This window comes from Ruditapes philippinarum, unplaced genomic scaffold, assembly GCF_026571515.1.
Source record: "Ruditapes philippinarum isolate M1 unplaced genomic scaffold, ASM2657151v2 ctg2697_1_1_1_1, whole genome shotgun sequence".
Classification (NCBI taxonomy): Eukaryota; Metazoa; Mollusca; class Bivalvia; order Venerida; family Veneridae; genus Ruditapes; species Ruditapes philippinarum.
In genome coordinates, this window is record NW_026852898.1 from 22,015 (window position 1) to 35,459 (window position 13,445).

The 13,445-nt window shown below is 30.9% G+C and overlaps 1 protein-coding gene across 1 annotated transcript; it reads right to left on the minus strand.

Moving 5' to 3' along the window:
* Window positions 1-512: 512 nt before the first annotated feature.
* Window positions 513-3,649, minus strand: LOC132727646 (bursicon-like). The gene is made up of 2 exons (XM_060713217.1): window positions 3,547-3,649; window positions 513-1,266 (listed from the first exon to the last, which is right to left on the minus strand). Exons 1-2 carry the CDS (start codon window positions 3,552-3,554, stop codon window positions 705-707), a joined length of 570 nt encoding a protein of 189 aa, XP_060569200.1. The 5' UTR covers window positions 3,555-3,649; the 3' UTR covers window positions 513-704.
* Between the last annotated feature and the right edge of the window lie 9,796 nt (window positions 3,650-13,445).

Here is a 13,445-nt window from a genome sequence, read left to right on the forward strand (position 1 = left end):
AACAAAAAATTTTAAATCCATTGCTTGGTACTGGTTGAATCCAGGAACGGATTTGAGAGTGTTTCAATTAGCTTATAGTTTCCAACACAATCGAACTAAAATAAATGTGTATACACTTACTATATTTGAATGAAAAATCATGCCATAAAAAACAAAACGGAACAATTTATAGTTGTTGTGTTTTTTTTTCTTTTTTATTTTTTTTTTTAAATGAAGTTTCAGTATATTTCATGAATTCCTAATGTTTCGTTATTGGGGTGCACGGACTATTTTCTCCTTCATTTGTTACAAGTATTTTTAAATGACCGTCATGTACTTGTCGTGATAAATGAAGTCTTGTTATATAATGGCGCATATTTGTAAACAAAAAAAAAACAACTTTTAAATACATTCGTTGGTACGTTGTTTTGATCAAAGTAAATCGAGGCTAAGCTTGATTAAAAATAATAAAATCTTCGAATGTAACAATGTAACGACTTTATTTTCATTTATGTTTTATAAGAATATAGAGGAATGCGTCAACAATTTATTAAATAATAATAATATACATGATATACGTTTTTTATAAAACAAAAATACATATATATAAAATCTCTCAACATTTTATATCTTATACATTGAATTAATTTCATTCACACTTTCTCAGCAAGAATCACATTTACATACATCTTCTAAAGGATTGTCAGTTATGACATATTAATATATTAGCCTATTTCTTTATATGTAAAATTAAACAAGTTATCCTCTACAAATATAAAAGGCTCCCGAAGGCTTTTTAAGTATCCAAGGTCACTCTCACTAGCGTTTCTACGTTTTATAAATGTGTTTGAGTTTCTCTTGCCTTGATTCCAAATAGACTGTTCCGCTGGAATAACGTTGCCGGTTTGTCCTGAACATGGCCGGCACCTACAGGATCTTGGTAGGTTCATATAAACACGAATTTTTCTGAAAGGCGGTTGTCCGGGCTGAGGATTTTGCACCGGACAAGTGACGTTTGTGCTTCGCAAACGTACTTCATCTACGTCACAACACTGACAAAAGCTTTCCATTTGACCCGGATATTCTAAGGAAGGTCGAGAATACGAATTGCATGTTCCTCGGCAAGCACCAGCAAGAAGTCTTCTAGGAAAACAATCACTGCGTTGTACTGTTAATACAATTGTTCTTCGGGTACAAGTTTCACCAGTCGTCAATGTCACACATTGAAGCATGACGATGATGCAGGAAATGACGTCGTATAATGAACAATTTACTTCTATGATGTTTCTAAAAGTAAAATAAAAAAACGTTTGTTTTATACCACAAAGGTGTAACTTCAAATATAAGTTGCATTATATCAAGTGTATTCAATATTTTTTTATTTTTTTATTATTTTTTTTTACATAATTGAATGGTTAAAACATACCTAGAAATCTTTCCGTGCAATTCTTTACTTTCACTTGTCAAGGTATTTTATGTGCAATCTTCAGATTATAAAATGCCAATGACGACCATCCAAAATAATTTTCAGTTAATAAATGGTATCAGACAATTTTATGAGCTGACAGTTTAATCAAATATACTTTATTCCATTAATGTTACTCCAAATGCCAATAAACACTTATTAGATAAAAGTTCTAGAAAACCAATGGTTTGATTTCGTATCAGAAAAAGAACAGGATCTTTTTAAAACTTAATTATTTTTTGAGTTGCATTCAATAGAAAATTTCGGGTATTTTTCATAAAGAAATAAAGGAACAACTTGAAAAATCTTTTTCTCTCAAAACCATATTGGCCCCGTCCTGAGGTTACCTTATTTTCCTTATGAAGATTCATATAAGAAAACCTTTTACAACTACTCTATAGTTGCAAAACATAGAACCCAAATATTTGCTGTGTAGAATTGTATAGTAGACCTTTACCAAGATTTTTCAAATTATACTATATGGAGCTCCGGGCCGCTTTATTTTACATTTAGCAAAAACATTATTTGGTGTATAGCATTGTGTAGTAAATTAATACCAAGTTTGTTCAGATCATGACAGGTGGCTCAAAATGAGCCCCATCCCAGGGTCGCTTGATTTTACATTGACGCGTATAAACTTGTAAAACCTCTATAGCTGCAATACCAAAGGCTTAGATGTTTCATGTCTAGTATTGTAAAGTAAAAATATCCTGACCCAGGGGTTAAAATTGACATCGACCGTTGACAATATTATTTAACATAGACTCCTACAGGTTCAGACCTAAAATATATTGCGTGTGGTATTATCATTTTAGTTGATTTCAACTTCTAAAAGACAATTGATTTCAACTTAGAAAATACATAGATATGAATAACGTTATATCAAAGTCACTTATCTTATTTGACTGATTAATTTTATATATAAATATTTTCCGAGAATAAATTAACTAGAACAAAAATAAAAATGGAAGTAAATAAACAAAAATAAAGTTGGTAATATTCGTTTTGATATTGAAATAAATGGAAATACTTTTAAGTTAATACCTTGCCCCCCCCCCCCCCCGCCCCAAAAAGGTTCATGTGTACTATCAAATTGTTTCTTCAAATTAAATAATCATAAGATGAGTTAATTTTTCTATATGCATTTTTTACATTTCTTTTATTAATGAATAATGCAAATGATAATGGAAATAAGTGAATTCTGATAGAAAAATTATTTAAATGTTAACTGGAGAACAATTTGTAAAAACTTTGCAAAGTGCTTAAATAAAAACGTATAATTAAAATTAAATCTTAAGCCTTAAACAGAAATGCAAATAAACGCAACAATTTTTCCAACACTTTACCAGCTCATACATAGTGTTTTTGTTTTAATTAAATATATATACAGTGTACAGGCTTGCACGTAATGAACCCTTTTCTAAAAAAAACCAATAATGAAACATCTATGTTACATAGTTTTTACAGCATTGTTCTCTTAAATATCATATCTCAAACAATACAAAGTGCTAAATTATATATATCACAAGATGTGTCAATATCAATCCGATACCTGGCACAAAAGACTGCATGATATACGTATATACATATACATAAAAATATATAAATTAATATAATCAAATATATATAAACGGATTGGTTTATCAAACAAACACGTTAGTACTGATAATAAAAATATGTCTAAATATGAAATATATTTTTGTTACTTACAAATATATGAAAAACAACAATGATTTTTTAAAATATTCAATTTTGACAAGAATAATTGCTTCTTAAATTTGATAAATTTTAGATTAAGATACTATTTGATTTAATCAGTAAAATTAGAAGCGTCTTTGAATTTTACTTTTATTTTGTATAATTAATCAGAAAATCGAATTAAAGATCTCTTGATCTATTGTGGAGTAAAAGAACTTTAATTTTACGTTACTTTCATAGCATGAATATGTTTTATTGTTTCTTAACAGAAATATTGTAAATTACATTAAACTTTTTCTAAATTAATGTTTAAGTACTGAAATAATTGCTCCACTAACATTGCAAAATTGTTAAAATTGATGTATGATATATGTTTTAATAACTAAACAAAATATTTGACTAACCGTTTCATTATGCCAACAACGAATCATGAATTCATTTTCTCTGTATCGTCATAATTTATTGACAGAACCTCCTCTCAACAATCTTATCTCATCATCATTCTGATATATACTGACAACTTCACGAGATTTCCTTCCATTTTTATACGATATGTAACCTTCACATATTTGCACTGACAGGAATCGATTCTAGAATAAACGTTTTTTGAGGTACTGTTTTATAGTTGACTATCAGAAAAAACACTACTATGTTCCATATAGAGAATTTCTCTGCCTAACTTTTTGACCTTACACGAGTTTATAATTGAAGCACCATTAGTTCTTTCGGAATGTAAGTGTTAATTAAAATGTTATCTCCAGTGATTGTTGATAAACAAATTGTTGCAAAGTTGCTGATAAATGTTTATACGTCAATATGATATTTAACGTTGAATTGACGTAAATTAAACGTAAATATATACATGAAAACATAACAATATCCAATATTATTTCTTTGCATTGACTTTATGCATTTAATTTTTTCCTAGTGTCAATTTTAAACATCTAAAAACAACCATTCTTCTTCTTGTAACAGTACAGTATATAGTTATGAAAAAACATTGTCAGAGAAGGATTTTAAATACATGTCGATAGATGAGGCGTATAAGGAGTGACCGTACGCTCATATTTCATGATATGTTAAAATAACGAAGCTGATAATTGTGATTTAAAGTTAAACATACTTTTATGGATTTTATTGTTACATTATTGCTTCTTTTATATAGATAGACAGTTCCTTTATTATTATATGAACATTAGTACGTCATTAATGAAAAGTTTCTAAGAAACCCATAAATTGAAAATTGCTTACAGTCTTTATTTAGAAAGTATTCGATAAAGTACCCAGACATTTTATTATGAGTTATTTAGATAACACAATTTGCGATGTCAATTCAAAGTTTGCTTACAATGTATTACAAGCATGCCATAAGACTTTTGTTGTTGTTTTCTTTCTGCTTAATTAATTAATTATTTTTTGTTGGTTGCTGTTGTGTTTATTTTTCCTTTTTCGTTTATTGTTGTGTGTGTTTTGTTTTTTGTTTTCTTTTGCTGTGCTTGTCCTCTTCTTTGTTACTGTACTCCTCATTTGATGCTTACGGGTCGAAGGAAAAACATTCAGCACCACATGTCTTTCATCTATAAATATGCAATGTTTTCACTGACAAGTAATGACAGGAAACAATGATACATGTATATCAAAATATCAACAACTAGGCAGATTATTTTTTAAAGCATCATTAAAAATTGTCATTGCTGAAAAGAAGATTTTCTATCTACATTTATTAGGCTAACTTTTCTGAAAAATATTTTTGACTTGTATCGATTTTTTGTCAAAATCTTATAATGTGTTCTTTTGAAAGTTATATCTCAGTTTAGATTGAAATGAAATCGAAGACAAAATCTGTCTAGGAAATATCACAGTTCTATTTAAAAATCTACTTTGAAAAATACAATTATTATTTTTTTAGTTACGATGCCACAATGCATTATATACATGTAGTGATATATTTTGGTACCTAAAATAGTTTGTTTTTTTTACATTTATGTATGTATGTAGTCTATGCTTAATGAGGGTCCATCCGCCCGTAATGGCACAAAATGCAGCTTTCGCTGTCAAGTACGGGCCCTAAACATGTCACCATTCATGCCTTAAAGAGTTAATTTTGAAGCACAAAGTGGTGATAATTTACCTCCATGCAATTTTCACGGAGTCTAAGCCAAAGGTATGAATTTTTAGCCAAAAGTAGGTCACTGTACGACGGTCAATGAGAACCATAATGTACAGAAACCTGAGACAATATAAAAGGGTAGCCCTGAAAAGGGCTATTGGTGCCAGCAAAAGGCCTGCCGTTTAAGCCGTCTAACAGTGCTAGGAGCTCACGCACTCTGTCACACCATCCTCGTCGACCCGAAACCTACTTTGTAGGGCCACTCGTCTCGGATTTAGTCAGGACATCGGCAGCTGGTCCGCAGTAAAAGTTTCGATCTTTAGCGCCGTCCCAAGTCTTCAAATCTCCCACCGATGCTCTGTGTCTTCTCAACGACGTACACGTACCGAGGGGAAGAGAGAAGAATTATGAACATTACATTTATTTGAAACCCTACATTTTATGTACTATTTTTAATGCGTTTAGAAGCCTGAATGTAAAAACAAATGATCAAAAATGACCAATGCATTTTACATAGTGGGAAATATTTCTATTAAGTTATAAAGGTACCCATTTTGTGAAAATTTCCATATATTTTCTAAATTGCAACAATTAACGATTGTTTAATTTTGTCAGTGTCATTAAAAGGTAAACTAGAATTTCCATGTGGTTTGATCAACTAAAAATGTATAGCCCCATATATGACTTGATAATATAATTGGACAGTTGCATCGAAGTTCACTTTTAAATATTGGTAAAGTTTGAGATAAAATAATTTTAAAAAACTAATTATACGAGAAGTACATATAAAAGTTAAGGCATGATTTCTTTAAAAAATATAGAATGACCATTCTTGACAATCACTGTTAAATGGTAAATGTTACGATCAAAGACGTGTTTTAGGCGTAATCACTGTCACTGGTAGCTCCGGTTTGATTTGTTATAATACTATAAAATTGTAATATTATAAATAAATTCATAATAAATGTTTATTAGTTGCAGTTTTCAGAATTTATTATTTATTCTTTACTGCTAGTGATATTGGTATCAATAAAAATTAAGAACATGATCAGAAATGATAAATTTTCTTTTATGTAGCATGGTTGTGTGCTATTTAATTAACCTTGTACTGTAGCATTGTTTATATTGTGCTTTTTTATTAACCTTTTACTCATAGTTCCTCATGGTGCCAATTGTGCTTATACATCTGCTGCTAATAGTTTAAATAAGGTAGTTTTCCAAATTGTTTTTAATATAAATAAATGTATTTATTGAAACATCTTGCACGTAGTATTGATTTATTGAGTGTTTATTTAGCCATCTATACTAAATAAATAGGTTATAATAAAAGTTTATCCCCATGACGAGGTGATGAAGGAGCAGATTCTAGATCAAACAATGTTGGTTGACCCATTGGATAAATCTGACAGTTCAAAGCATGAGCAGGCACACATGATAGTAGTTAGCCCCCCCCCCCCCCTCTCGAGGTAGATTAAGGGTGACACATGGCAGGTCACAACGATTTAGATGCTGAAATCCTGCATACACTCATTCTGCTTAACATTAAACATTAATTTTGCTTTTATTTCATTATTCTACTTAAAGAAAAGATGTTATTGTGTTGTATTTATGATTGAGCTTGACTTTAAAAAAGTATTATCACATTCATAAATGTTTAACAAATTTGCTTCTTATTTTGATATTAAACCCAATTGATAATTGCCATATGGTTGTTTCTTTCAAAATTTTGAAAATAAAAGGGAGGCATTGAGGTCTGTAGGCGCAGTGGAGGACGCAAAAATAGAGAAAATAAGAACCCCTAACTTACTTAATTAAAATTTTGTTCCGTTTTTCTTTTAGTTTTAGACATTCATGTATGATTAATATACTGTTCCCAATATTAAGCCAAAGAAGTGTTCTGAAGCTATTTATCACCTGACCAATAGCTGTAGTTCCTACCTTTTTAATCATAATTGTGCGTATTTACAGTGGAATGATTCTCTGTCTATCCAGCTGGGTTTCTTTCATATCATGACCATAACTTTGCCATTATGTCGCCAAGTTTGTACCTTGTATTATCATGATGTTGTGTTCATAATGAAAAAATTAAATTTTGATGCAGCCATTTTGCAGCAAATGTTATGTAAATATTCATTATTAATATATATATATTTTAAGATGCACTATGGCTCATTTAAATTGGTTGATCTAAGCTAACAGGCAGATAAGGCAACTGTTCAAAAATTTAATTTACCACAGACACAGCAGTAATCTATCAATGCTCCTGGAAGGTGTCAAAACTGGTTGGTGATTGGTACTGTTAGTATTCCACCGCAGCATCTGCGATGCGGTACACATATATCGATTAACATGTGCGTGTGTGCGTTCTTGTGTGTTGGTGTGCGCGCATGTGTGAGTGCGTACGTGCGTGTGTGTGGATTATATGGTAAACTTAAAACATCTGATTGTGGAAAATCACTGGTCCAATTTTAACCAAACTTGGCAGGATTGATCCTTGGGTAAAGGGCTTCCAAAGTTGATTCCATGCAGAAATCTTGTTGACATGGCAACCAAATGGAATTACAGGAATATTTTTTTAATCTTCTGGTAAAGATCCACAAGGTCTACAGCAAAGATATTTTGCATAAGGCATTGTCTGGTGACCTCTACCATGATCCTTCAAATTATAGATCTGGGGTAAAAATTGGCCCCGGTTTGGGGTCATTGATTTTCACTATGTATATATAGTAAAATCTTAAAAGACTTCTTGTCTGAAGGTGCAAGGCTTAGAGCTTTTATATTTGGTTTCTAATGTCATTCATATGTCCTCTGCCAATGTTGTTCAAATTTGGCCTCTGTTGTCAAAATTGGCCCTGTCCCGGGGGTCATAGATTTTTCTTATATGTATATATTGAAAACTAAAAAATCTTCTTTATTGAATTGACAAAGGCTAGAGGTAAGATGTTTTGCATGACACATTGCGGAGATGACTTCTACCAAGACTTTTCAAATTTTAGCCCTTTGGTCAAAATTGGACCAGTCCCGAGGGCCATTGATTTTCATTATGTACATATAGTAGAAGAAACTAAAACAAGTGTTTTTTTCTAATTAGGAGAAAGATAGAGCTTATACATTTGACATGAAATATTGTCTGGTGTACCTGTAGCAATTAAGATTGTTTGTATTTAACCCTTGGGTCAAAATTCTGCCATGTCCAAGGGGACAGTGACCTTCTTTCTTGTCCTTTGATGAACAGCTAAGAAATGTAGACCATGTGCACAGTTTGAGATACAGTATTGAATTTTAATATTATATGGCCTAGATTTTGACATGTGACTCTCTTTCTTGCCCTTTGATGTACAACAATGAAATTTAGACCATGAGCACGATTTTAAATGTAAAATTAAACTTTGCATAACTTTGATTCTGGTTTTCTCTACTTTGATAGCAGCTGACCTAGATTTTGATGATGTGACCAACTTTCTTGTTCTTTAATGTACAGTCATGAAATTTAGGCCATGTGAAATATGACCTTGACCAGGAGCCAGCATTGTAAGGACAATACGGAAATTTTAGATAAATGTCTAAATTTTTATAAGTGTGTCAAATAGTCATTCATTGACCATTTAACTACATTTGTTGTTTCTTACATATGTAGTCCAAAAATCACTAAATATTTTGGTTGAAAAAAAATGACAAAAAATAAACAAAACGACAAGGATCATTATAGTTGTTTGACTTTTTTTGGGTGGGGGACGTGAAGGATAATTTACATTTGCCAGTTTTATCCATGAATGGCTAAATCAAATTGAGCTTGTACTTGATGTTTTGGGCATTCTTTATAGGTTTTTACATTTTGTGACTTTTTCAGATAATTACAAGTCATAATATTATAAATGTAATTGTTAATTCTTGTATGAAAGATGCTAGCAAAGCGCATTTAATTCAATGCAATACAAAGCACATTTATTTTCATTTGTTAAATATACAAATATCAAATACAGTTTTAACATAAACGTAGCAATAAAACATGTGAAGGAGAAGCAACAAATACGTATATAATATGGGTTATAAATAGTCTTATCAATTATATTATGGAGTTTTGTTTTACTGTAGTCGATGGGAAAATTAGATAAGTTTGAAATATTTAATTAATAGGGGAAACATGGTCATTTTAAATCAATTCGATTTTGTAATAGGTTATCCCTTATTCTAGTAACAATAAAAAGGGTACAGGAGTCAATCACAATGAATAAATAAACGATAAAGAAATCAACGTTTTATAGTTTTTTTAACTACTGGGCAGTTTCATGATTTTTACAGAATCCCAGCACTAGTTTGTGTCTGTTTTCATATTAATAACTATTTGCTTAAAGATCCATTATGTTGTAATTAAGGTTGTTACCTCACTTGAGTGAAATTTTATATATTATATACTGTATTGGCTCCAAAACGAACAAACATCAAGAAAATGTAGATGTACTGCCAAAATTTGCAATTTAGAATTCTTTGTTCAGTGTTTGCAGTCATTCTTTAATCAACTATAAAAATGAATTTCTTTCTTATAATTAAGTAAATAAATTTATTTCGAACTCCGTAAATGTAATTATTTAAGTCTATTTATGAATATTAGTTAAAAATTTGAGGTCATAAGCAAGCATGCCGACTTCATTACGCTATTAATTTGCAATGAAAACCTTAGAATATTTCCAAATTAGCTATTTTGCTGCTTGAAATCCCTTGTGTTTATGTGTACTAATTAAAAAGAACAAATCAAGCTTTTAATATCTGAATTAAACAATTTAATAATTGTCACACATCGGTACTGTATTATGTATATATTTACGATCAATTTTCGATACCTACACTGACCCGGACATCAATATAAGGGAACATATCGATAAGATAAACTAAAATACTATTTTCTAAGTGCGTGAAGTACTGGTACGATTCAAATTTTTCATACTGTTCTAGCTTTCAAAATTATGAAATTTAAACGAAATAATTGTCTTCATTAAGCTTCCCGATTTGATAGTTTACATGTGATTAACTTATCTACAAAACATTTCAAACTGCAAAATATTAAATTGTTAAATTTGTGCTACACATTAATGTAAATAAAATACCATGATATATGAATTCTTTCTTTATGAAACATTTGACTTAGACTTTATAGAAAATAAATTTCAAATTATCTTATTTACATAAAATGTTTAATATCTTTATAAATAATATATTTTGGAACTTACAATATTGATAAATCTTAATTTGAGCATCATATTTATGATATATTTATGATATAAAACCATAAAAAATTGTTACAGGATCTATTAATGTCGACAGGTTGTCACGAGTTCATTTCGTCTGTTAAGTGTTGCATATGATGAAGACCTTTTCCCAGATATTGCAATGATTTGAAGCTGGATTGTATAGAGCTGCTTGTTTAAGAATTTCCCTTGATGTTTTATAAATGATGTCACTAACTTACAATTCTCATACGTATTTACTAAGTTCAGATTTTTTTAATATCTAATTTTAAACAAATGTTAATAAGTGCAAAGTATCGGTGCTGTTTACTAGTAATTATATCTTACCGACAATGTGTTCAGACGCAAATACAACTGACCAAAGGAAAACAACAAATAAGTAAATGATTGGCGATATTTAGATAAACTAAAATACATATTATTTCAATAAATCGCGTGGCGTTGATGTTACTGGTAAACAGAAATTAAAACAAACATATTTTTCATCAACTGTTTACAAATGTCAATCCGAAGTCAGTAATGGAATTCCACAACGAATAATTGTTCTCTCTGTTGCATTGCTTTTAAGCTCACCCCGATTTGTTAGTTATTTCACATGTTCGATTAACATAAATATCTAAAAGAACATTTAACAAAGGAAAATACATTAAATTGTTAATTGTGAAAACTGACACTTTAACGCGTGGTAAATAGAATGTCACTCATATAACCTCATGGTAAATATCTGCTCTACTTCTCTGCAGGGTATCAAATCTATATATAGGAAAACTCAGGTAGGAATTTTCAATTGGAAAAATCCTAACATTTCGATTTTCAACAAATGCTAGGAACGTAAGTACTGCAACTTTTGAATGAAATGAATATACACTGTTTGTTTATTATGGGTTTAACAGCATATTGACAAATTACTGGCCATATTGCGCCGACTACTGTTATTGTTAACATAGTATTATTAAACCTAAAACAAGGTCAGTACAAGTTTAGGATCACTTTGTTTTCAGATTTTTATACTTCACAACATCAGGTGCATGTGGCAGCCCGTACTTCACTTCAGTGTTGTTATATTTTTCTGGTCCTTCGGGATCATTGATACCAACACTATTAAGTGTTGAGAATTGAATATCGCTTAAGCCGGTGCTAGGGGGCGTGGGGGATGTTGCACTTTTTATATTCCTCATGACCAGACTCAATCAAACCGAGTCTGCAAATCTCTTGTAATTTTGTTGTGATTAATGCTTCCGAGGGATCACTTTGTTTCCAGATTTTTATACTTCAGAACAGCAGGTGTCAAGTGCTGTGTGGCAGCTGTAAACAGTTGCCCCGTACTTCACTTCAGTGTTGTTATATTTTTCTGGACCTTTGGGATCATTGATACCAGCACTATTTAGTGTTGAGAATTGAGTAGCGCTCAAGCTAGTGCTAGGGGACGTGGGGGATGTTGCACATATTCATTATCCCTCATGTACAGACTCAATCAAACTGATGCTTCCGAGGGATCACTTTGTTTCCAGATTTTTTTTACAGTTTTATGTAAATTGGCTAACTAATATCCAATTGCTACACCGAGGTAATACATCACTCATTGACCTGGTTTTCACAAAAGAACACGTGGTTATGTTTGTGATGCTGTTTGTGAGCAGTTGACCTAGCAATGAATTGGAAAATGTGTGGCTAAATGTTCCGCTACGAAAAACCGGAAAGGTTCATCATAGATATCTGTTAACCAGTTGTAGTTTTGATTATTTTATGTGTACACACATTTCATGGGCACCAGGAATGTTGCCATGGCTGACAGCGCAAACATGAGCAATGCCATTATTAATGTCCTCAATGATCGTTATGGGGAGGATTGGAAAGCTAAAGTGATTAGCGTTGGCACAGATGTTGCATCTGTGATGCTTAAAAAGAAATCTGGCGTGGTTGTCAAGCTTAGGGAACTCGCCATCAGGCCATTTATTTTTGGCATTCACTGCTCAGCACATAGGTAATTATTAAATTAGTTACTTTTTACAGCAAAGTTGTATGGAAAAATTATATGTTATTCAAAATTAAAAGAAAAAATGTAATTGCTGTTTTGAAAAAAAAATTCTATTACTTTCATTTCGGTAATTTTTCATCGAGTGACTTTTCGTCATCATATTTTCATGTTATAATGGTAACCTTCTTTAATAATTTTACAGATTAGAATATTCTGTGATTGCTGTAAATACAAAGTGAACTACAAATAAAAAATGTAAAGCTTTACTTCTGAACCTTTACTTATTTTAAAAGTATGTGTAACTAGCAACGAATCATTAAGAATTCAAAGAAAAGAAATTATTTCAGCCAAATAATCGATATACACATTATTCGTAACAACAAAACTTTGAATGTTGACAAAATTATTAACATCCATTGACATAGATGAGATATGATATACTGAAATTTCAGCTGCTTGATAGTCCTGTACTGATTTTGCACATGTTGTTTATATATTAAACATAATGACCATCAGTTATATTCATTTCAGCCTTAGTCCTTTTAACAGATCAAGTTATCTTTTGAGAGTATTTGACTTAAAGTACTTTTTCCAACAAGGGTTGGAGGTACACGCTCGCTTCCACTTACAAAAAAAGCTCTAAAGCATTTGATTCATGGACATGCTGCCATTGTTCAGCATCTTGAGCAAATAAGAAAATAATTTTTACTCAGATTAAGTGAAATGAACATTTTACAGCTATAACTTAAATTGGTAAATGAATGAATATGTGATATTTGATTATGATTTGTTTTTGATTGCTTGCTTTTCACTTATTTAGATGCAGAGCCGTTCGTTCATGTCTAAATCAAGTGTTATCTTTTCATCTATTCATGAGGCTAACATCTCTTTAGCAGATATGTGGAATGTGATTGAGTCCGCAAAAACTATTTTATACAAGTATAAAACAAGGACTGACCTTAAATGTGA